This window comes from Panthera leo, chromosome E1, assembly GCF_018350215.1.
Source record: "Panthera leo isolate Ple1 chromosome E1, P.leo_Ple1_pat1.1, whole genome shotgun sequence".
NCBI classification, from domain to species: Eukaryota; Metazoa; Chordata; class Mammalia; order Carnivora; family Felidae; genus Panthera; species Panthera leo.
In genome coordinates this window covers 26,455,996-26,480,168 of record NC_056692.1, presented here as the reverse complement: position 1 = coordinate 26,480,168, position 24,173 = coordinate 26,455,996, and the positions used below count along the sequence as shown (strand labels likewise).

The following is a 24,173-nucleotide window of genomic DNA, read 5'->3' as shown; positions in this document are numbered from 1 at the left end:
CATGTTTTCTTTTGTACTTCTTTTTTCATTCTAAATTAATTTTTTTACACTTATTTTTTTTAACTTTATTTGTTTTTGAGAGAGAGTGTATGAGCTTTAGTGGGGGAGGGGCAGAGAGAAGGAGGGAGGACAGGATCTGAATAGGGCTCTGTACTGACAGCAGAGATCCCCATGTGCGGCTCAAACGTGAACCAGCAGATCTTGACCTGAGCTGAAGTCAGAAGCTCAACCAACTGAGCCACCCAGGTGCTCCAATGGATTTACATTTAAATGAGGTATAAATCATATGTTTTATAAAGACCATTTAGCAAATGCCTAACTGTGGACGCGTCTCAGTCATTGGCTTTACATGTTTTTGTCTTTAATTACTTCTAATAATGACTTCAGTAATTTTGACATTTAAATAAAAAAGAAGACAGAGGCACCTGGGTGTCTTATTTGAGCATCCGACTTCAGCTCAGGTCATGATCTCACAGTTCGTGAGTTCAAGTCCTACATTGGGCTCGCTGCTGTCAGCACAGAGCCCACTTCAGATCCTCTGTCCCCATCTCTCTCTTCCCCTCCCCCACCTGCACACATGCTCATGTGTTCTCTCTCTCTCTCTCTCAGTCTCAAAAATGAATAAACATTAAAAAAAAAAAAAAAGACATGTAACTGCTGTAAAATGTTTTCTTAAAATCTGATTTTCTTATTTAGGAACTGATGAATCCCCAGAACCACTGCCAATCCCTACGTTTTTGTTGGGTTATGATTATGATTTTCTGGTGCTTTCTCCATTTGCACTCCCTTATTGGGAGAGACTTATGCTGGAACCCTATGGATCTCAAAGAGATATAGCCTATGTTGTACTATGTCCAGAAAATGAAGCCTTGTTAAATGGAGCCAAAAGCTTTTTTAGAGACCTCACTGCAATATATGAGGTAGGTGTTTAAAAAGAGGTAGCATTTTAAGACTATAATTTGTATGTTTATATATGAAATGTACTGGGCAGTTCAGTTGATTGTACAGAATAATAATGATGTGAGACTAGTTGTGTAGTTTTCATACTAGCCAGTTATATTCTTCACAGCATTAGACCGGGACCCTTTGTTGGATATGTGTGCCATGTGTCACAGTAGAAATTGCTGTATTGGGGAAAAACCTTCAAGGGCATATATGTACCTTTTATGATCATCTTTTTTCTGAAACAAAGGGTAGTATTAAATAGCCAGGAAAAAAATTACATTTATGAAAATTCTAGTCCTGATTCTCTAGGACCTCAGGTACTGACACTAGGCCTCACTTTCATAAAATAAAGCTGTGCTAGATTTCTCTATGATCATTATTTTTTTTTGAAATTCTTGACTGATCTTCTTAAAGTTATAATTCTCATGTTGTAGCCATCATGAGTGCAGTGATTACAAATTTTAAGTGGTACAGGACATAAAGCCTTACTTGATTATACCTTTCTTTTCCTACAAATGTTGGAAATCCAGTCCTTAAAATTTAATTTGACAATCTGAATTGTTAGTTTGTGTTAGTTTAGTTCCTTATAAATGTTCCATTTAATTGCAGGTCATCTGTAGTGTGTTTGGGAAATAATTATTTCCCAAAGAGTGTTACTTGTTCTGCAAAGTCTCTCCAGACAAAAGTTCCATGATTAAATAGCTCTGGGGAAACATTATGCTTTATATTACTTTTTTAGAGATTCACTATTCATATTAGATTATTAAAGCCTTTGAAAGTCTTAAGAGTAAAGAAATCCTCTCTATATTTTCTTAATTTAGTGTTACAAACTTATTTGATATTGGGCTTCTTGTAATAGACATCAGTGGCCCATAGAATTGGAGGGAGAGCTGGCAAATTCATAATGTATATACAGTTTTTATTTTGATTTGACTGGGATATATGTGCATTTTTATGCTCAGTTATATCTGTATTCTGCAAGTTTTCAATCTTCAAACTATGCTTCTTGTGCCATTCTTATCTAGGTGTTTTATTTCATTGGAGATAGTTTAATTTGGATTTCTCATGTGAAAGAGAAAAAGATGTACCGTTTCACTCTTGATATTTTTATTCCAAATGTTAATTATAAATTATAAAGCTTACTTTAAATAACTTAAATGCTTGGGGCTCCTAGCTAGCTCAGTTGTTAGAGCATGTGGTTCTTGATCTTGGGCTTGTGAGTTGGAGCCCCATGTTGGGTGTAGAGATTACATAAAAATAAATGAATAAATGATTATTTAAAATATGTAAGAGATATTTTTAAAAATAAGTAAAAATAAATGCTTTATTTATAACATGTACTCAAATACTATAATAAATTCACTAATTCTGTTTTCTTTATGTATATCTCTAGTCCTGTCGACTAGGTCAGCATAGACCTATTTCTCGACTGTTGACAGATGGGATCATGAGAGTTGGATCTACTGCATCAAAGAAACTATCAGAAAAGTTGGTAGCAGAATGGTTCTCTCAGGCAGCTGATGGTAACAATGAAGCATTTTCTAAACTCAAGCTTTATGCACAAGTCTGCAGATATGACTTAGGTATTAAATTTGCATTTATTTTATAAGATCAGTGGTAGCAAAGTGTAGCTTTAGTGTATTAGCTGTTTTTGTAAATAAAATTTTATTGGAACCCAGCCATGCTCATTTGTTTACATATTGTTTGGCTGCTTTTGTGCTATAACATCAGAGCTGAATAGTTGTGACAGAGACTGTGAGACCCACAAAACCCAAAATATTTACTGTCTGACCCTTTACAGAGAAAGTTTGCTGATTCCCAAAATAGGGATTCTATCAGGTAAGAAGAAATTGAGGGTATAAACAATTTCCTTTGCTTCTTTTGGATCTGATGAATTTGTGTTTTTATTTAAGCTTATTAACATTAAGATTTGTTATTGGTTTAGAGGTAAAATGACTTGTTGTTACCTCTACAACACCAAGAAACAGTTCTTTGTTGAACTAAGAAAATGACATCTATTTAAGACGGCTTTTAACACCCTTGAATTAACATTGAATTAAATAAATATCAATGGACTTACTTTAGACTTAATCCAAGGAAACACAGAACCAAAATATTGACCCTTATTAGACATCCTGATAATATGAATCCCATAATAACATTTTCTATTTTATTTATATCTAGTTAGCTCCCAATTCACTCAATATTAGGAACCCTTTGAATGGTTTGATGAAAATTTGCTTGATATTATTTTCATCTAATTAATTATGCCTAGTAAATATAATTTTGTTATACTTTCATAGGAACCATTTCTTGATTTTGTATGAAAATGCTGGCTTTTTCAATTCCATTTAAAATTTGTTTCTTCAGTTTCTGGGGGGAAATAAAAAGCTTATATCTGCTACACTGCTAGCAAGTAACTAAGGGAGGGTGATTTAAAAAAGCATCAACTAGATAATTATTCACATAGTAGAATAAAAAAAGAACCAATCAGTAAAATAAAGAATTAAATATACTGCCTGTTTTTATTATCTTTAGGTCCTTATCTTGCTTCCCAGCCTTTGGACAGCTCTCTACTCTCCCAGCCAAATTTAGTTGCCCCTACAAGTCAATCTTTGATTACTCCACCTCAGATGACAAATACTGGAAATGCTAATACTCCATCTGCCACCCTAGCATCTGCAGCAAGTAGCACTATGACAATGACTTCAGGTGTTGCCATGTCTTCTTCAGTTGCCACAGCTAATTCAACTTTGACCACAACTTCAACTTCATCATCCTCCAACTTGAGTAGTGGAGTACCATCAAATAAACTACCCTCATTTCCACCCTTTGGCAGTATGAACAGTAGTGCTACAGGATCCATGTCTACACAAGCGAGTACAGTTCAGAATGGCCAGCTAGGAGGGCAACAGTCATCAGCTCTACAAACAGCTGGGATTTCTGGAGAATCATCTTCACTTCCCACTCAGCCACATCCTGATGTGTCTGAAAGGTACCTTTTTTAAATATACTATTCTTCACAGAAATGTAAATACATTGTGAATGAACACAGAATTTTTTGGTCTTATCCTTGAAATTTTAGTTTTTGTTACGTTGATTATTTTACTTATAAAAGTATGATGCAGGGGTGCCTGGGTGGCTCAGTCAGTTGAGTGTCCAACTTTAGCTCGGGTCATGATCTCACTGTTTGTAGGTTTGAGCCCCATGTCTGGTTTTGTGCCGTCAGCATGGAGCCTGCTTCAGATTTTCTGTCTTCCTCTCTTTCTACCCCCCCACTGCTTGCATGCATGCTGTCTCTCTTTCTGAAATAAACATTAAAAAAAATTATAATGCAGACTTCATAAAGCCTTTATCATAGCATCCTAAAATCTCAGTGTGGGAATTAAGACCTTGAAAACCATTTAGGTCAACTGTCCTGTGATGTTTTGAATCTCTTCTGTGACATAATTGTCAAGTAGATTTGCCTTTGCAAATCACTCCCAATGATATAGTAGTTCCTATTGAACTAGTCTGTTCAGAACTTATTAAGAGTCATAACCAAGATTTGAATCTTAGCTCTGCCATTTTCTGGCTGTCTTACTTTAGGAAAGTTGTCTAAATTTCTGAGCATGTTTCTTTAATGTAAAATGGGAGCAGTAGCGTATAATGTACATTAAGTGCTTTATACAGTGTTTTCCAAACATATGAGTTATTTATAGTGACAACAATGATGATGGCAGCTCTCTATTCCTTTTATGAAGGTTTTGAATGAGCTTCCTTTTGATTTATAGATTAGGTTAGCCGGAGCTTGGTAATAATCTTTCAGCTACCTAGATGCATTTGGCTCAAAGTTAAAAAACTCATTTATGTAAGTAAAAACAAAACATTAATTACCTAGATGGATCCATTCATCTTGAATATCTAAATAGATTTGGGGTTTTTAAAAAATCGTATCACCATCAAAGAACGAAGCTTGTTCACCATTAAAATTATGAAGTGTGAAGTGGATTAGTATAGTCTAAAAATGTAATAGAACATTGACTAAGTTTGAAAACCTGGTTCCTTTCTGGTCTAGCTGTGCTTTGTGATTTTCAGCAGCCCATTTAACTTCCCTTTGTCTCAGATTTCTCACTAAAGCACTAAGCGCTCTGGCATTTCTGATATTCTGTGGTTTTAGGAATACTTTTCCCTTTTTTAATTCAAGACCTCTTAATGCAAGCGTCTTTGTATACCATGAAATTGTGTGCACAATGTTTTACTATTCTCTTTGGTAAGAAAGAGATGTCCCTTAATTTTTAGACAGGCTCTCTGACACCACCAGAAAAAAGGGAGAGGATAAAGTATTTAGGGATCAAGAGGATTCCTTAGTAAGACCAAATATTTTTGTCACTGAAGTGTTCTGAGGTATACCCTGATGTTTAAAAAAATATATATTGGCTAAAACACTTTCACCTTCTGGATCTACTTTTTAAATCATCTATTCCCTGTAGTTATTAACTATATGTACTAGGCCTCTTTAGAAACTAGTGTGTTAAACTGAACCAACTTGATGGGAGTAATTATCTATAGGACTAATTTTCCAAAGAAGAACATTGTTTAGAGTAGCGAAATTATAAGTCTACTTGTTGTAAAGCTGTTCAAGAAGTAACTTGGCAAGTTTTGTGAGTGAAAATGTAGTGCTCAAGTGCTTTAAAAGGTTATAACAAAGACAAATGAATTTTTTAAAGTTTTGTGAAAATGTTTTATTTGCGGGAAGTTGAGTTCTAGATGACTGGGCAGTTCCAGAATGTAAAAACTTTAGGTATATACATGTCTGCTAGGAGATTCAAGGAAGGAAGGAGGTAGTTAACACTGATGACTTGAAGTCTTCTGTGACTTTCCCAGTGCACACTCAGGTGGCAGCTGTGGGGTGGTGAGCCTTTTCTAGAACACACAGAAGAGAATGGGAATATCACACAACATGTATTCTCTGTAATCCTGTGTTACGTTTCCTAATAAACTACTCTTTTCTCCTTGGGGCACGGAGAGGGGAAAGAACCTGCTTTTGATACTACCTCAAAAAAGGTACAGTACAACTTTTTTTCCTAACTGTATATTTCTACCTTAAATTTTAGCACGATGGATCGGGATAAAGTGGGCATCCCCACAGATGGTGATTCACATGCAATCACTTATCCACCTGCAATTGTCGTTTATATAATTGATCCTTTTACCTATGAAAATAAAGACGAGAGCACTAATTCTTCTAATGTATGGACTTTGGGGCTACTTCGATGCTTTCTGGAAATGGTCCAGACTCTTCCTCCTCATATTAAGAGTACTGTTTCTGTACAGGTAAGAATGGTAAATGTTGCAAATTAAATTTATATAAAACAATTTGATGTAGATAGAAGTTTCAAAAATACTATTCTGTATCCAAATTAATTTTTTTTAAAAACCAGGTTCTATTATATTTTACTTTAAGTGATATTATGATAGAAATTTTCGGGAGTTTATGAAGATAAATTTTACAGTCATATCACATTAATAGAGGATAAAAAGATTGCATTTAAGTACATTAAATATTTCTCTTGTGTTGCTTTTATAAACTAATTTTTAAATTCATATGCTTAAATAGAAGACTAGAGCATGGGCCTATATAATTTTTCTTTTTTCTTTTTACGTTTATTTCGTTGAGAGAGAGGGAGACACAGAATCTGAAGCAGTCTCCAGGCTCAGAGCTGTCAGCACAGAGCCCAACGTGGGGCTCAAACTCATGAACCACGAGATCATGACCTGAGCCAAAGTCGGACATCTAACCGACTGAGCCACCCAGACACCCCTAGAGTATGGGCCTATATAAACTAGAATTCTAAATAAGACAGATTTCAAGTAAAAGTAGTAAATAATGATATTAACTTTTTTACAGATATTTTGAATTATTTCTTTATAGACTATAACAGAACTAATCAATGGCAGTATTAATATAACTGCTGTGTAGAAATTTTAAAGTTTTTATATAACCTGTTAGTAAAATTATTAAAAACCTATGTAATAAAATATAATTCTTTAGATTATAGTTTTAATTAGGTTTTATTTAAATTTTCTGGTAAAAGTTTTTAGAGATTTAGACCCACAGTTCTTTTTATTTTTATTTTTACAAGTTTAACTTTGTAATATTTGCTTATAATTCTTAGATTGTTCCTTGTCAGTACCTGTTGCAACCTGTGAAGCACGAAGATAGACAAATATATACCCAGCATTTAAAATCCCTGGCTTTTTCGGCCTTTACCCAGTGTCGGAGACCACTTCCAACATCAACCAACGTGAAAACATTGACTGGCTTTGGTCCAGGTTTAGCCATGGAAACTGCTCTTAAAAGTCCTGATGTAAGTATGTTTTCTGTGACCAAAATTATTGAATGATTATACATTTTATGATTTTATACAAAACTACAATCCTCTGTTTATTTCTCATTTTCCAATTATCTTATAATTGAATAGAGATATCACATTTTCAGTAAAAGATTTTTAGGATTGCATAGTACCAATAGTACCTTAATTTTTTATTTTACAGAGACCAGAGTGTATTCGACTTTATACACCACCTTTTATTCTGGCTCCAGTGAAGGATAAACAGACAGAGCTAGGAGAAACATTTGGAGAAGCTGGACAGAAATACAATGTTCTTTTCGTGGGCTACTGTTTATCACATGATCAAAGATGGATTCTTGCATCTTGCACAGATCTGTATGGAGAACTTTTAGAAACTTGTATCATTAACATCGATGTCCCGAATAGGTACTTCTGTTTCCTTAAGTGTATCATTAGATCATCCATTTAAAAATACTCTCACACACACTATATTTCATTATTAATGAATAGAAAAATAGAAAATTGGAAGGTTATATCATTAAGTTTTGGAATTGTGGGTGATACTTTTTTTTTTTTTTTTTGGTAGGTAATATATTGTATAATTTAGGAGTATTAGAAAAAATTTTGAGAGGTGTCAGACTTTGGCTCAGGTCATGATCTCATGGTTCGTGGTTTGAGATCGAGCCCCGCATCAGGCTCTGTGCTAACAGCTTAGAGCCAGGAGCCTGCTTCGGATTCTATGTCTCCCTCTCTCTCTGCCCCTCCCCCGCTCATGTTCTGTCTCTGTCTGAAAAAATAAATATTAAAAAAAATGGAAAAAAAATAATTTTGATTTTTGTTACATAGAAGAGAGTAAAGTACCTAAATTCTATGTAATAAGGCTTGACACAATGATTTTAGCCTAAAAAACTTTGAAGCATGGAATGAGAGAGCCTCTGCAATTTAAAAAAAAAAAAAAATCTAGTAAAGCATCCTAGGACATTTATTTCTCTCATGTGCCATCTAAAATATAGTCCCTAATTAGCTGCATTAACTTCATTTACTAAAATTGTTGACTGAAAATTTTGCCTTTTAAATTAAATATTGGAGTGTCTTTTGAAAATGGTGGCCTTATTTTTAGAATAATTCTTGGTAGTAATTAGGTATCATGGCTAGTTATTTCTGAAGGTTGTAAGTAATAGATCACAACAGGTAAGCCTCATATTAAGTTATAAGTTAATAGACATTTCTAGTAATATATTTCAAGGCTAGTGAACATGGACTAAGAGAACCTGAAAGGCAAGTCCATGAAGTAATTTTCAAAAAATTTTGAGGTTTGGTTCTATCCTTTATTATTTTTTTTATTATATGAAGGTTCAGTTTCTTTAAGTTCAGAAATTGGTTATATACAGAAATATTTAATGACTATTAGATTATAGTGATGCTGAAGAAATGAAATATAGAAACATTAATTTTATATTATTATAATGTTTTATTGGCTATTTTTAATAAACCTTAGAGAAGTACTTCATACCTTATTTCCTTGACACAGTTTTTATTATTTATTTATTTATTTTAAGTTTATTTACTTATTTTTGAGAAAGGGAGTGAGAGAGGGGGCACAAATCGGGGAGGGGCAGAGAGAGGGAGAGAGATTCCCAAGCAGGCTGCATTCTGTCAATGCAGAGCCCAGTGCAGGGCTCATACCCACGAACCATGAGATCATGACCTGAGCTAAAATCCAGAGTCAAACACTTAACCAACTGAGCCACCCAGGCACCCCATAAGTTTGATTTTTTTTAAATGCTAAGTTAGTGAGCTTTGGAAATAGTATGCTTATCTGTGAAGGTTGAGAAAGAATAGAGAAAGAAAAATATCACCTTTCCAGTACAAAGATAGTATTGCCATTTCACTGAAGTAGAAAGGTCCAACTCTAGAGTTTTAGAGATCTGGGTTCAAATCCCGACACTGCCACTTACTGGCTATGTGATCTTGAGAAAACTACTTTAGCCAGCTAAGCTTCAGCTTCTCTGTAAGATTGGGAGAATAATTTTATCTGCCTCATAGGGTTGTTAGGCTGAAATGAGGTGTAACATGTAAATTGCACATAATGCTTGTTATGTGTTAAGTACTTAGTCAATCGTTGCTCAGCCAAGAGTGCTTATGTTACGTACTTGCCTAATAAAGGACTTATATGCAGAAAACCCAACAGTGTTGTTTGGTCTGAGAAACATAGTGTTTTGTTTGATATTCTTCAACTTAAAGTATGAAGCAAGGGTTAGCAAACCACAGCCTTTGGGCCAAATCTGGTCACACCTGTGTGGTTAGGTATTCTGAAGGACTGCGTTCATGCTGCAACAGCAGTTATTGTTGCAACAGAATCTTGATGGCCTGGCCTGCAAAGCTTAATATATTGGCCCTTTAGAGAAAAAGTTTGACAATCTCTGGTGTAGAGCAGTGTTTCTGGTGAATTTTGATGGTTTGTGAACAATTTTTCATTTTAAAAGTTAAATATTTTAATGTGTTGGGGCGTCTGGGTGGCTCAGTCGGTTGAGTGACCAACTTCGGCTCAGGTCATGATCTCACGGTTTGTGAGTTCGAGCCCCGCATCAGGCTCTGTGCTGACAGCTCAGAGCCTGGAGCCTGCTTCAGATTCTGTGTCTCCCTCTCTCTCTGCCCCTCCCCCACTCATGCTCTGTCTCTGTCTCGGAAATAAACATTTAAAAAAAAATTAAAATATTTTAATGTGTATTATAAAGACACAAACTAGCATAACCTATGATTTTATGTATATTCTTGCTTAGGACTATGTAGAAAGTGTCAAGCATTAAAATTAAGGGACCAGTTTTTCACAAATTTGAGCTCTTTTAAAATGTCATGAATTTTAGAAATATTTAATTGTCTCTTGTATTCTGTACAATAGGGCTCGTCGGAAAAAAGGATCTGCTAGAAGGTTTGGTTTACAGAAACTTTGGGAGTGGTGCTTAGGACTTGTACAGATGAGCTCATTACCATGGAGAGTTGTAATTGGCCGCTTAGGAAGGATTGGTCATGGAGAATTGAAAGGTAAAATTGTGCTTTTGATTGTTAATTCATACACTGTTCAGACTACATCTGTGTAAATGTACTGAATAAAATTCAGAGGTTATAAAACTAGTTGTTTTGTTTTCAAAGAGGAATCACAAATGTCTAGTTCACAAATGGCCTAATTCCAATTTTGAAAGGACATTTTACTTTGTTTTGACTTAATGGCAGTGTTATTACTACTGTCCTTATTTTTTGTCTTCCATTTTTTCCTCTTTTTGCCCATTATTGCAGCTCATCCCCTATTTAACAGATCAGTTGATGTTGACCTATATTAAAATATGATGTTGAGTAACATCAGCAAGATTTTTGGTTTGATGATGATTCCTATTTGAGGAATGCAGTAACTTAAAAACCATTATGTTTTAACTTTGGTTCTACAGAGTGTTAACAATGCTGTTACTTTGGATGTTATATTTTTACTGTTGATACCCACAGATTGGAGCAGTTTGCTGAGTCGTCGAAACTTGCAGTCTCTAAGTAAAAGGCTCAAGGACATGTGTAGAATGTGTGGTATATCTGCTGCAGACTCTCCCAGCATTCTCAGTGCTTGCTTGGTAGCAATGGAACCCCAAGGCTCTTTTGTTATTATGCCAGGTTAGCTATCCTTAGTTTATATCCGATTTAATTCTTCATGCACTTGCACTTCTAAATATCATATAAAATTGATTCTTCTATTATTGAAAGAAAAAAAATTCTCTTTTCAGATTCTGTGTCAACTGGTTCTGTATTTGGAAGAAGTACTACTCTAAACATGCAGACATCTCAGCTAAATACCCCACAGGACACATCATGTACTCATATACTTGTGTTCCCTACTTCTGCTTCTGTGCAAGTAGCTTCAGCTACTTATACCACTGAAAATTTGGACTTAGCTTTTAATCCCAACAATGGTAGGTGAATTGTTCTTTAAAGGTTTGCAAATATAAAGTAAGTCTTGATGATTGTGGCTAATTCATCTGAAGAGTTCCTCCCCAAACCTATCCGCATCCTATAAGTGTTTATGAAACCTGTGAATGTTACTTTATATGACCATAAAAGACTTTACATGTGTGATTAAGTTAAAGATCTTGAGATGAAGAGGTTATCCTGGGTTATGCAGGTGGGCCCTAAATGCAATCACGTGTATCTTTACAAGAAGGAGGCAGAGGGACGTTTGATTATACACAAAAAAGAAGAAGGCCATGTGATGGAAACAGAGAGAAGCAAAGTCAGAAATGATGCTATGCTGCTGACCTTGAAGATGAAAGAAGGGGCTATGAGCCAAGGAATGCAAGGAATATAGTTCTAGATGCTGGAAAAGACAAGAAAAGCTTTCCCCTAGAGCCTCCAGAAAGAGAATAGACCTCCTGGTACCTTGATTTTGGCCTAATAACCAGTACTTTGATTTCAGCCCAGTAAAACTGATTTTGAATTTCTGGCCCCCAGAACTGTAGAGAATTAAGATATGTTTTTTTAAGTCATTAAGTGTGTGGTGGGGCACCTGGGTAGCTCAGTCAGTTGGGCATCTGACTTCAGCTCAGTCATGATCATGAGGTTCGTGAGTTCAAGCCTCACATTGGGTTTGCAGCTCTCAGCGCAGAGCCCACTTCAAATCCTCTGTCCCCCCTCTCTCTGCCCCTCCCCCACCTGCACTCTCTCAAAAATAAATAAAACATTAAAAAAAGCTTGTGGTAATTGGTTAAAGTAGCAACAAGAAACTAATACAACCATTCTTCTACTTTATTGATACTGGAACTAGTGCTATGAATTGTCTCAAAAATATTTACTTATTTTAAAAGGCAACATTGATCATAAAATGTTTGTATAGGTTTTTGCCTGTGCTGTTTACCTGTACATAGACAATAGACTTTGTGGCACATTTTATATTCCTTTATAAATTGATTTGCCAAAATAATATAGTAATTTATATAAACTGCCATAGTAGGGATATAGCTTTTGTAGATGAACTTAATAGATTACATTTTAGTAGAAGAGAAAATAAATGATATTCCATTGTTGCCCTGAATTACCTTAGAACACGGCACATCTCTAAAGTCACAAGTAGGGACTATTTAATATTCTCTTCTTTTAATGTGTTATACAATAACTTGAATATTTTATTTAATAAAGAACTAGAGTATTAATTGTGCATAGTCCCATTTTAAATATATTTTCATTCCAAGCATGCTGTTTTGTATTATTTTACTGTTGCTGTTGTAACAAATTAACACATGCTTAGTATCTTTAAACAACACACATTTATTTTCTTATAGTTCTGGAGGTCAAAAGTCTGAAATCAGTCTTAAGTGGGCTAAAGTCAGGGTGTCTGCAAGGTTGATTCTGTCTGGAGGCTCTGAGAGAATCTGTTTCTTTGCCGACATCTAGAGACCACCTGCACCTCTTGTCTTCCATCTTCAGCAGCAGCAGCAGCAGCATAGCATCATACGTCCTTCACTGACTCTAACCCTACTGCCTCCCTCTTATTAGGACCCTTGTGATTACATTGGACCCACCTGGATAATCCAGAATAATCTCCCCATCTCAAGATCCTTAGCTTGATCACATCTGCAAAGTTCTTTATGGTAACATATTCACACATTCCTGGGATTAGGATGTGGACATCTTTGGGGGAGGGCATTATTCACACTACCACATGCTTGTGTATAATGTATAGTTGTTTATATGGCTTCTAGAACAATACCTATCACATAGTAGGCATTAAATAGATGTTAATTAACCCATTTTTATTAAAATTCATTAATTTATTTTAACCCTCTTCTGCAAGTGACCATGGGATGTGAAAAATGGAATATTTATTTATTTTTCTTTCTCCTATATAGATGGAGCGGATGGAATGGGTATCTTTGATTTGTTAGACACAGGAGATGATCTTGACCCTGATATCATTAATATTCTTCCTGCATCTCCAACGGGGTCTCCTGTACATTCTCCAGGATCTCATTACCCCCATGGAGGTGATGCTGGCAAGGTAACCCTGTTATGAAAGCTTAATCTAAATGTCATTCATTAACTTAGTAACGGATTGATAAATAGAACACTATTTTTTCCTTGGAAATTAACAAGAAGTGAGAATTACAGTACCTGCATGCACTTTTGTCTTACAGATGTTAATACCTGAATCGCATATTTTTTCTTCAAATTCTTATTTAAATTCTAGTTAACATACAGTGCAGTATGGGTTTCAGGAGTAGAATTCAGTGGTTCATCACTTACATACAACACGTAGTGCTCCTCATATCAAGTGTACTCATCACCCATCCAGCCCATCCCCCCATCCACCTCCCTCCATCAGCCGTCAGTTTGTTCTCTATTGTTAAGAGTCTATTTAAAAAAAAAAAGTGTCTATTATGGTTTGTTTCCCTTTCTCTCTTTTTCCCCCCTCCCATATTTTCATCTTTTTTTTTTTTTAAATGTTTATTTTTAAGAGAGAGAGAGAGAGACAGAGTGCAAGCAGGGAAGGGGCCGAAGAGAGAGGGAAATACAGACTCCGAAGCAGGCTCCAGGCTCTGAGCTGTCAGCACAGAGCCCGATACAGGGCTTGAACCCATGAACTGTGAGATCATGACCTGAGCTGAAGTTGGATGTTTAACCCACTGAGCCACCCAGGCGCCCCGTCATCTGTTTTGTTTCTTAAATTCCACATATGAGTGAAATCCTATGGTATTTCTCTTTCTCTGACTTATTTTGCTTAGCATGATACAGTCTAGCTCCATCCACATCGTTGGAAATGGCAAGATTTCATTCTTTTTGATGACTAATATTCCATTGTGTATATGTACCACATCTTCTTTATTCATTCATCAGTCGATGGATATTTGGGCTCTTGCCATAGCTTGGCTATTGTTGATAATGTTGAATGATATATTATAAACAGAGTCTCTAAGGCTCTGCTGTCCCTGACTTCATGTTTTCTTGGCTTTAGTCCTTCGACCACTCACCATAGCTTCTAATCAGGTATGGCTAGACCAGATTATTTGAGGATTATAGTATATGCTCTAATCTGCCATTTGTATCAGGGCTGTGAGGAGGAACATAATAGAAATATTAATTTTCTCATAAGAATAGGAAAAACACTATCTTCTTCCCTCCATCCTAATTTTTAGTGTTTAGTGTTGGGAAGCAGCTGTCTTGTTCTTCTATTTGAATTCAAAACTGATTGGGCTTCATTTGAGTAACATCTTTATTTGAGTGAAATTAAATATAGTTTTTATTTGATTATAATAGTATGCATATGTTTAGAACCTGCCTATTTGTTTATTCTTTAGAGCCTGACTTTTTAAAATAAGGAAGGATCTTTGCCCCATCTTACCTTGTATCCTTTCGTTTTGTTTTTAACTGGAAAGAAGTAAGATCATTGGGGCACCTGACTGGCTCAGTTGGGAGAGCATGCAACTTTTGATCTTGGGGTTGTAAGTTTCAGCCCCAAGGAGGGTGCAGAGATTAATTAAAAAAAAAAAAAAACAAAAAACTAAAAAAACAGTGAGAGTATTAAAATGTGTGTGTGTGTGTGTGTGTGTGTGTGTGTGTGTGTGTGTGGAAAAGCACCAGTAATTTCATCACTTTAAGAAAACCATATGTACTTGTAGCAAATTCCCTTTCACATGTATTTATGTTACAGCTTCCAATATGTATAAATAAGTATAATAAGTTTTTTAACCTTGTTTTCCCATAATTTGTTATGTCATTCCCAAAATGTTGGACATTTAAGTTTTTTTTTCTTTTTTTTAATGAAAAATTTTTAAGTTTATTTTGAGAGAGAGCAAGTGTGTGCATGCGAGCGAGCAGGTGAGGGACAGAGAGAGAGGGAGAGAGAATCTCAAGCAGGCTCTGCACTGTTAGCACAGAGCCCAACACGGGGCTCGATCCTGTGAACCATGAGATCATAACCTGAGCTGAAATCACGAGTCAGATACTTAACTGATTGAACCACCCATGCATCCCCCCCCCCCCCTTTTTTTTGGTCTGTTATAGGTAATGTTGCAGTGAACCTTTGCATATCACTTTTTCTTCTTTTTATCTATTTCCTTAATGTAAATATCTAGAAATACATGGACTAATCTAAAGGATACAAGCATAAGCAGTTGGCATATTAATTTCCTCTTAAAACTCTTGAAATAAAGCTCATTCTTTTAGTACTGTTACTAATTATGATCTCCTTACTAAGTAGATAGCAATTGATTTTTTTCAGTATCTTTCAGTATTTTTCTAAATTGACATCATAAGATAATGAGACTGATTGCCATTGTGTATATATAGTGCCCAAGTATATATCAAATGAACTAACACTTTTAATTTTTCTCTCTTAAAGGGTCAGGGTACTGATCGGCTACTTTCAACAGAATCTCATGATGAAGTAACTAATATTCTTCAGCAACCATTGGCCCTTGGTTACTTTGTGTCAACTGCCAAAGCGGGTCCGTTACCTGACTGGTTCTGGTCAGCATGTCCTCAAGCACAATATCAGTGTCCCCTTTTTCTTAAGGTATTTCCATTTTTATGCCAGTTCCTAAATAATACTAATCGACGGCTTAAGTCTTAAACACAGAAGTGTCTAAGGTCAAATGCATTGCAATATATGACAAGAGCACAAAGAAGTTATCTAATTATGAAACAGCTCCACGTTTTAAATTGATACTAAGTTTGAACTTTTAATTAATCTTAAGTCATATTTCTGGGACCCTTGCTCTTATTATTTTCAGCTGCACATATGGAAGTTTAGAGCTGGGTGAAAACTTCTATTACTTTTAATCTAATAACTTTTCATTTTCTAGGTGAGCATATTAAAGTTCAGAAAAACTCATTTGTCTAAAGTCATAAATTGGTTAGTAGACTAGGATTACAGTCTGGATCCTTTCATGATTATATGGTTATTCTTTGAATTACATCATACTGTACTTCTGTTATGCCTCAGTATTTGGGGGATTAAAGGATTCATAATTTTGTAAGAATATTTGATATTTAGATCCACTTACTACCTCCTTAAAAATTTTTTTTCTAGCTTTGTGTAAATTGCTGTGTTAAAACTATTAAGTCATTTTCAAGTACTAAGACTCCCATAGTGACTTATTTTATCAAAACAAGTTCATTAGCAAGTGCTGTAACAAGGTTGAGATACATCATATAATGGTAAAATGAGATTTGAAAGTCCTATCCAGAGTTTGTTGCTTCTGCTTACTACTTTTCCAAAATAGGAAATTCAGATCTGATTCACTTATTCTTATATATGCCCACCAGAAGTTGACAATTTTATTCCAGAGGTCATACTAACTAACCTAACTTCTTGCCAATTGATTTTTAATTGTAGGGTAAAAGTTGGATGCTATGCTTTTAGTGGGTACTTGAACCAATAGGCTTGGTATCTTTTAAGCCTGTTGCTATTAAATCTTGATACCCTTGGCCAACATACCATTGAGTCCGTGACATTTGAGATTAAGCAATGAACTTCTGTAGCACATAAAGAATACAACAGCTGTTGATCTGAATTGACTATTAATGAGGTGATATATTTAGGAAGGTCAGCCAAGGTAATAAAGTTTTATCATATGAATTTTCCTCTCTTTCCAATATATGTACAGTGGTCTATATAGATCTCATTACAAGAACATATTCCCAAGTGTGTTTCTGCAAAATAGTAGTCCTTGGTGTTTCTATAAAACAAAGGGTTTTTTGGTCCTTTGGGAAATGTTACACATGCTTTCTGCTCCCTTTTGTTGTTATAATACATGTGTGCACATTAAAATCTCTGAAAAATAGTAGCAAATAACATTGTATACCTACTATTTCCCAAATTTACTTTAATACACAAGAAAGCAATTGTGTAACACCAGTTAATAATTCATGACCTTAGTGTTTCACGGAACATTTTTTTAGGAAACACCACTTTACAAAAAGTCCAAGGGACTATCCAGATTCTTTTCTACTCAATATTTATTTGCAGAGAGGATAGTGTAAAGTGGGCATTCACCCTCAGATACAGTGTAACAAGATTAGGACTTCTGGTCTGAATTACCAGGTAAGGCATAATTTACCATAATTTTGTTCACCTTTTATTTTCATACATTCCATTTTATTTCCTGTACCATAGGCAATAAAACCACCCGATGTGTTTCTCTTTGCTTAGAAAAATAGTAGATTATTCCCTAGATGATTTAAAAAATCTTTTTATCTTAGAAATTAAATGGTAATTTTGGTACTGATTATATTCATTTAATCTGTAGTGATCTGTCATATGAGACTTGTCTATAACTTACAAATGAAGAGTTATGGGCAGTTAAAGACATTTCTTTGGTTATATTCTTGAATATATATTAGAAGAGTTTATACATCTATTGCAGTTGTAGAGATCACCTAAATATAAAATAGTACCTTTTACTTTATACAGAATGAAGTCTGCTAGTGTTCTGCAGTCAATACCTCCATCTCTCATAGTTTTTTCACACTTAATATATTGACTCAATAAACAAAATGATTCACTTTCTTTAATTGAAATGTGAAGAAGAGTACCACATTCCTTTCTTCCACTCTTCATTGTCATACCAAAATGGGTGTGGCAGTTGTTACTAAGCCTCCATTATGAAATTGCATGGGCAAAGGAAGGCATTCTATGTACTGTATTAGAGTGCTTACAATTCCACCATAGGTAGCTTTATTTAAAATTTGTAGCTTTGTATGTAGTATATTTGCATATGCTGACTTTTTCAGTGCTAGACCTAGGTGTATGTGCATAGTCTTAAGTTCTGTGTAAACCTGTAGACAGGTTTATCAGTTTAGTGCTTCCTTAGACATTTACTTGACACATCTAGGCATGTTACATGCAGAAAATAGATAATAACTTTATTTTCTTTTTTACTTTTTATTTCATTTTTTTAATGTTTATTTTGAGAGAGAGAGAGAGAAAGGGAGAGAGAGAAGCGATCAGAGGAGGGGCAGCAAGAGAGGGAGAGGAAGAATCCCAAGCAGGCTCTGCACCATCAGTGCAGAGCCCGACTTGGGGCTCGATCCCATGAACCGTGACACCATGACCTGAGCTGAAATCAAGAGTTGGCCACTTAGCCAGCTGAGCCACCCAGGCACCCAGAAAATAGATAACTTTAAGTAACTTTTAAAATAACTATTAAATAACTTTTGAAGGGATTATTATGTGGTCTCAAAAACAATAGAACTGAGGAAAATTAAGATTGAATATAAATTACGCACTTAAACAAGAAGAACAAGCATCTTTATAGTGGTGCCCATTCATTACATAGGTCGAAAATGTATTTCATCAAGGACGAGACCTTGGGAAAACTTGGGAAAATAAGGTAAAACCAACAGAACTTTTTCATTTGGCTGACTGATTACCTGTTTTTTTAGGCCTCTTTGCACCTCCACGTGCCTTCAGTGCAATCTGACGAGCTGCTTCACAGTAAACACTCCCACCCACTTGACTCAAATCAGACTTCAGATGTCCTCAGGTATAGCTCTTTTTACCATTAAAGGTTCTCCATTGCAACTTGGAAAGAGTATAATGTTGATCCTTATGTATTTTCCTCCTATTTGTCAATAATTTATAGTTGTGTACCCTTGGATCTCTAGATGAATTACATCATTCAGAATGAGTCCTTTTCTTTCTAGCATGTGTAATCTACTTTTGAGAATACTTTTTTTTTGAAAATTAGTTTATCTTTAATTTCCCCAAGGACTCTCTCTTCCATACCTTCCACCGTTTTTTAAAGTGGCTTTAAATCTTAGATGCCATAATTGGAAACTGCTTCCAAAATCTACAGTGTAAGTATATACAGGACTTAAAACAGTTTATTTACTTTTCAGGTTTGTTTTGGAACAGTACAATGCACTCTCCTGGCTAACCTGTGACCCTGCAATCCAGGACAGACGCTCCTGTCTCCCAATTCATTTTGTGGTGCTGAATCAGTTATATAACTTTATTATGAATATGCTGTGATCTTCATTGGATGGAACTGTGCAAGAAGAGAACAAGGAAAAAAGATATTTCACTGCAAGATTAAGTTATAATTATCTTCTCAGTGAAAGTCATCTGTGATGGGGTCTAATTCTTATTACTTCAACAAATATTGTTTTGACTTGGGGGGAGGGGCTATAACCCTGCTATTTTTCATTGACTATACTGAACTCTTTAGGATGATGACTGATCATACAAAACGTATTATAACATTTTCGTAGCAAAATTAACCTTTTTTTTCCAGTCACAGTATTTGTGAAAAGTAATGAGCCATAGTACCCAGTCATGTTAAATGAATATTAAAAGCATGGAGAGGAAACATGAGGAACAATGAATTTCAACATATGGCTTCAGAACATCAAGATGTTCTTGTATTGGATTATAGTATCTAGTATTCAAAAATGCCTGCATCTCTTATTTATTGTAAGTTTTTAAATGTATAAATTGTCTTATATTTCTTAACCTCTTTTATAAAAATTTTCCTAGAAGGTTTATACTGCCTTCTTGCTTTAAAGCAATTGGTCTAAAATATATGTAATCGTCTTAATTAAAAAGTTGCAGTAGGGTTGCTTTTAGAGTATTATTTTTTTGTAAGGGGGTGGGTGGGACAGTAAATTTGTATTGTCTCGATGTACAGTTTAATGGGGATAGAGGGGGAATAATGTCCATACCATTGTGTGTGGAGGATTTACAGCTAAGCTGTAGTTGCAGAGTACATGTACAGTAATGAAGTTCACTGTGTTTATAAATTGAAAAGGTACCGGGTCTTACAGCATTTTATATATCACACCTTTACAGAATAACATGATGGCAATATACAAGTGATATTGTTGGGTGGTTTAACTTAGAATAAAATGAGAATTCTTCAGTTATATTTTGTACTATGGTTTAGGGCTATGACTAATATTTCAGGCCATTTCCAGTGAAAGAAACTTAGTTTTACAAGAAAAACATTTGCTACTGAATGCTTAAACTAATTTTGGTGTTTAATGTTACATGCTTAAATGTTTTTTTCAGTTTTGACAGTGGCACATCTAGGCATGGGAATATTAATTATGAAAATTATCTTCAGGATCTGCTATAAGGTTGAAATTTAGCCCAGCTCTAGGCATTTTACAAATTATTTTAAGAACAGTCACTCTGATTGTTTGACTTTTTTTTGTTTTTTAAATTAAAGATTGGGAATGTATGTGAGAGTATGCATATGTATGGATGTGTGTGTGCAATCAAACTGTGGTGTAAATAGATTCTCAGTGAATTCTGGTATTCAGACTATTCCACTAGTTAAAGAACCATTTTCTAAACTTAACCTGTTTCCTTTTGCCTTTTTTATTTATTTAATTTTCTTGGTTTGGAGATGGCAGTCCCAAACACCAGAGTCTGTACTTTTCTATAACACAGCTCAGATTAAGGCAGGACATATGCCAAGGAGGATCTCACCTCCCTAAAGAAGGGACTTGAATTTTAGGGACTTTAATTCACCCCTTCCTTCAATACAGCTTTTCCCCTTCTTGTTTGCACATGCCAAGATAAATGCTTTTATGCAGGCTTTACCCCTTTAAAAAGTTGTTTCTACAGTGCTGCTCACAAGAGAGTCCAAGTTAGCTTCCTGCCTGTGTTGCTGACTTGAATTCACAGTCACCAAGTCTACCTATCTTTCTTGGAAGCAGTCTAGAAAAATTCTGAATTTGTACATTCAGTAATTCTCCACAAGGACAAAATCAGTTGTATTTACAAAACTGTAATTCGGTGTGTTTTGTTTTGTTTTTACTGAAACTTGTTTTGTAAATACTATATGCTTAGCTTAAATATCACTTTCTTACAAACAATATAACTTCTTCAAATTGTGTATATTAAACATTAGCAAGTCTTGTTTTTTCTATAAAAAACACACAACTGGTGACAAAGGTTTTCAATCACTTCTTCAAAATTATAATGCAATTCCAAGGGTCAGCATTTTTGAAATTAGAATTTAAAGATCACATCTCTGCATTCATTTTTAAATTATGCTAGCACACTACAGATTATGTTGGCATGTTTTGTTCTATACTTAAAAAAAACGTCTGAAATTTGAGGGGAAAAAAGATGCTTATTTGGAATATCTATAAAAAGTATCCTCTTTTTTTTTTTTTTTTTTTTATAAACTTAGCTTAGTAGTGACTTAAAAATAAAAGCTATATTCTCAGTTGTTTAATATCACTAGCTTGTAGTGAACACACCTCAGTTTGAGGATAGATTTTAAAAAAATTATTCCCTGACAGTTTCTTTTATATGGAGCCATAAAGAAAGGAACCCAGTATACAATTCCTTTTTATCTGGGAACAGGGAGTAGTTCCCAAATATATAAGATTTACTGATAAGATTTTTTTCTTCCCTTCATATTTAAGTTCACACTTAAATAGAAAATTATTAAATATCCATTAGAAAAGGTCAAGAGACTTATTTCAAAAAGTTAAGCCTTTTATGCAGGATGATGGATCTGACTTACTACCATACTGTCACAGACAAGTATGGGTAGTTTTTTGTTTGTTTGTTTGTTTAAATGGTAAGCAAAATAATATATACTTTATACCAGTTGATCACCAACACATTGACTTCTTTGTTACAGTGCTAATGTCTGTTTTTTGTGCAGTTATCCATTACAAAGCAGGGTGGAAGTACAGTATTTTGGCATTTAAAAAGATTAGTTATATAATGTCTGCTTCCAGCCAGTGAGAAACATCTAGCCATACTTTCTTATGCAAGCCATTCAGTTATCAGGACTGTGAATTAACACTGTATGAATAAATTTCTGTACACCTTATTGTTTGGCCAGAAGGCCACCAAGTGTACTTATATGTAATCCTTAAATTTTAAAGTAGCTGTAATTTTTAAATCTTTCTAAACTTTTCTTAAACCACTAAAATTAAGCTCTTACTACTTAGTCAATTATCCTCAGCTGTATTCGTACTCAATTGTCAGTATGGCACAGATTACTGTATTAAAATATTCTCCTTTCGTCTTCATATTTACCTTCTGAGGTAATTTTTTAACTTAATGTGTTACTACAAAGATTTGCAGATCTTTAATCAAGCACTATGTTAATACTGTAATATTCAAAATACTATGTTGCGTTATTTAAAATGTTCAAATTGAATACATTAAAAGGAAGTTTTTAAATGCTGTTGCATCATATAATTTGCTACTCATCCACTATGGCATCGCATACCAGTCTATTAATACATTTAATGTTGCATGAGTAATGTTTTGGTCTGGGTTTCCTCTTAAGATTTTAGTTTGTCTAAATTAAAGAAAAATGTTTTTGACATACATTTTTTTTGGTCCCTCACCCCCTCCTCCCCCACTCCCAATCAGCTGGAAATCTTAACCTTTAGGTTTTTCTTGGTGTTTTAATGGGCCCAGAACTGTGGTTTAAATTTTCATATATATGTTTTCTCTTTTGTGGAGTATTAATTAAAAAACTGGATTTGGGACCTAAGATACTCCTCAGGTTGATGTATTCATGAAGTTTTAAAATAGTTTTAGTTTTCAAAGTAAACTGGATTTGTGGACCTTAAAGTTACTGAGTTTAAACTACAAATTGTAACGTCATTACTGGACATGTCAGCATCAACTCTCTCAAATAGCTTGGTCACTTTATGAAGGGGCGTTTTAAAGTTGTTGTTTAGCAGTGACATTTAATATGGTCCAATTGCTTTTTTTTTTTTTTTTTTAATGTGACAAAAAAAGAATAAGGAACAAACACTATTGCTGCCGAATGCCATAACACTGAGTTGTACAAATTGTGATTGAGGAAATGAAAAGGTTTATACTTTTTAAAAAAAACAAAAAACAAAAAACAAAACTTCAAATGGAATAAATTATTCATGAAGCCTTCATTGTGGTGTCTCATTTTGTTAAAAATATTTCCATCTTAAACTTAAGTAAAAATTAGTGGTATTTTTTGTTGTAAGTTGAAAAGGGTAACCTAAAAATTGTACTTTTAATATCTCCATCTGAAGTATTTTATTAAAATTTTTCTAACCATATTAGTGATTAATATACAGGAAAGTTATATGTGTACATACATACTCCTTTTAGGCTCATCAGTTTGGTATCCTTTTTCTAGTCCAAAGCTACCTTCAGATATTTAAAGCTTAGCTCAGTCCTACTTTTTTGATCACATAAATGTTTTTGAAACATAAAAAAGTCTTCAGATATGAACACTCCATTAAAATATTGTATGAGCAGCCATTTTAAATATTTTTGTCCAAACTTAAACTAAGGACAAACCCCAAAATTGTGTCCATTTTGAAATAGTGTTTGCCAGCAAAATTTAAAAAATAATCCTTTAAAAGGAGGTATATGGTGTTGGAACTTCTACCTTCTTAAGTTATTCTCTGTCTCACAGTTTGTATTACCTGTGATTTTTTTTTTTTTTTTTTTTTTTTTTTTTTTTAATCTTGTTAGTCTAAAACCCTTTATGGCTGCTTCTTCCTCTAAATATCGAAAGTCTTAACATGGTCTGTCCCCTGCCTTCCCCACAAGAATCAAAATGGGCTTTTTCCTGTGTTTTCCTCCTTGCCTCTTAGGCCATTTCAATTCTTTGAAAGCCCCATGGTTATTTTTGCCTTAACTTTCCACATACAACCTTGCCTCAGACTAGGTCCCCTAGTAATATACTTTTTTAAAGTTTATTATCCGAGAGAGCACAAGTAGGGGAGGGGCAGAGAGAGAGAGAATCCTAAGCAGCCTCTGCACTGTCAGCACAGAGCCCGAGGGGGTCAAACTCCCGAACCATGAGGTCATGACCCGAGCTGAAATCAGTAGTCACACTTAACCAACTGAACCACCCAGGTGCCCCCCTAGTATTTTACTTCTATTGTAAT

General features: G+C 34.7%; 1 protein-coding gene across 3 annotated transcripts in view; it reads left to right on the top strand.

The window, feature by feature from the left end:
* Nucleotides 1-23,175, top strand: part of MED13 (mediator complex subunit 13) — a 107,875-nt gene extending 84,700 nt beyond the window's left edge. For 2 of the 3 annotated variants that reach the window (XM_042917005.1, XM_042917006.1), the window contains exons 18-30: nucleotides 697-920; nucleotides 2,339-2,528; nucleotides 3,484-3,940; nucleotides 6,042-6,261; nucleotides 7,104-7,295; nucleotides 7,483-7,706; nucleotides 10,183-10,325; nucleotides 10,782-10,940; nucleotides 11,051-11,236; nucleotides 13,166-13,314; nucleotides 15,655-15,828; nucleotides 18,699-18,799; nucleotides 19,155-23,175. In XM_042917005.1, the coding sequence (XP_042772939.1) occupies nucleotides 697-920; nucleotides 2,339-2,528; nucleotides 3,484-3,940; nucleotides 6,042-6,261; nucleotides 7,104-7,295; nucleotides 7,483-7,706; nucleotides 10,183-10,325; nucleotides 10,782-10,940; nucleotides 11,051-11,236; nucleotides 13,166-13,314; nucleotides 15,655-15,828; nucleotides 18,699-18,799; nucleotides 19,155-19,287 (2,552 nt within the window). In that variant the 3' untranslated portion in view covers nucleotides 19,288-23,175. Of the gene's footprint in view, nucleotides 1-696; nucleotides 921-2,338; nucleotides 2,529-3,483; nucleotides 3,941-6,041; nucleotides 6,262-7,103; nucleotides 7,296-7,482; nucleotides 7,707-10,182; nucleotides 10,326-10,781; nucleotides 10,941-11,050; nucleotides 11,237-13,165; nucleotides 13,315-15,654; nucleotides 15,829-17,283; nucleotides 17,359-18,698; nucleotides 18,800-19,154 lie in introns of those variants that run through there. The other variant, XR_006196688.1, reaches the window with a different exon arrangement.
* The last annotated feature ends 998 nt before the right edge of the window (nucleotides 23,176-24,173 follow it).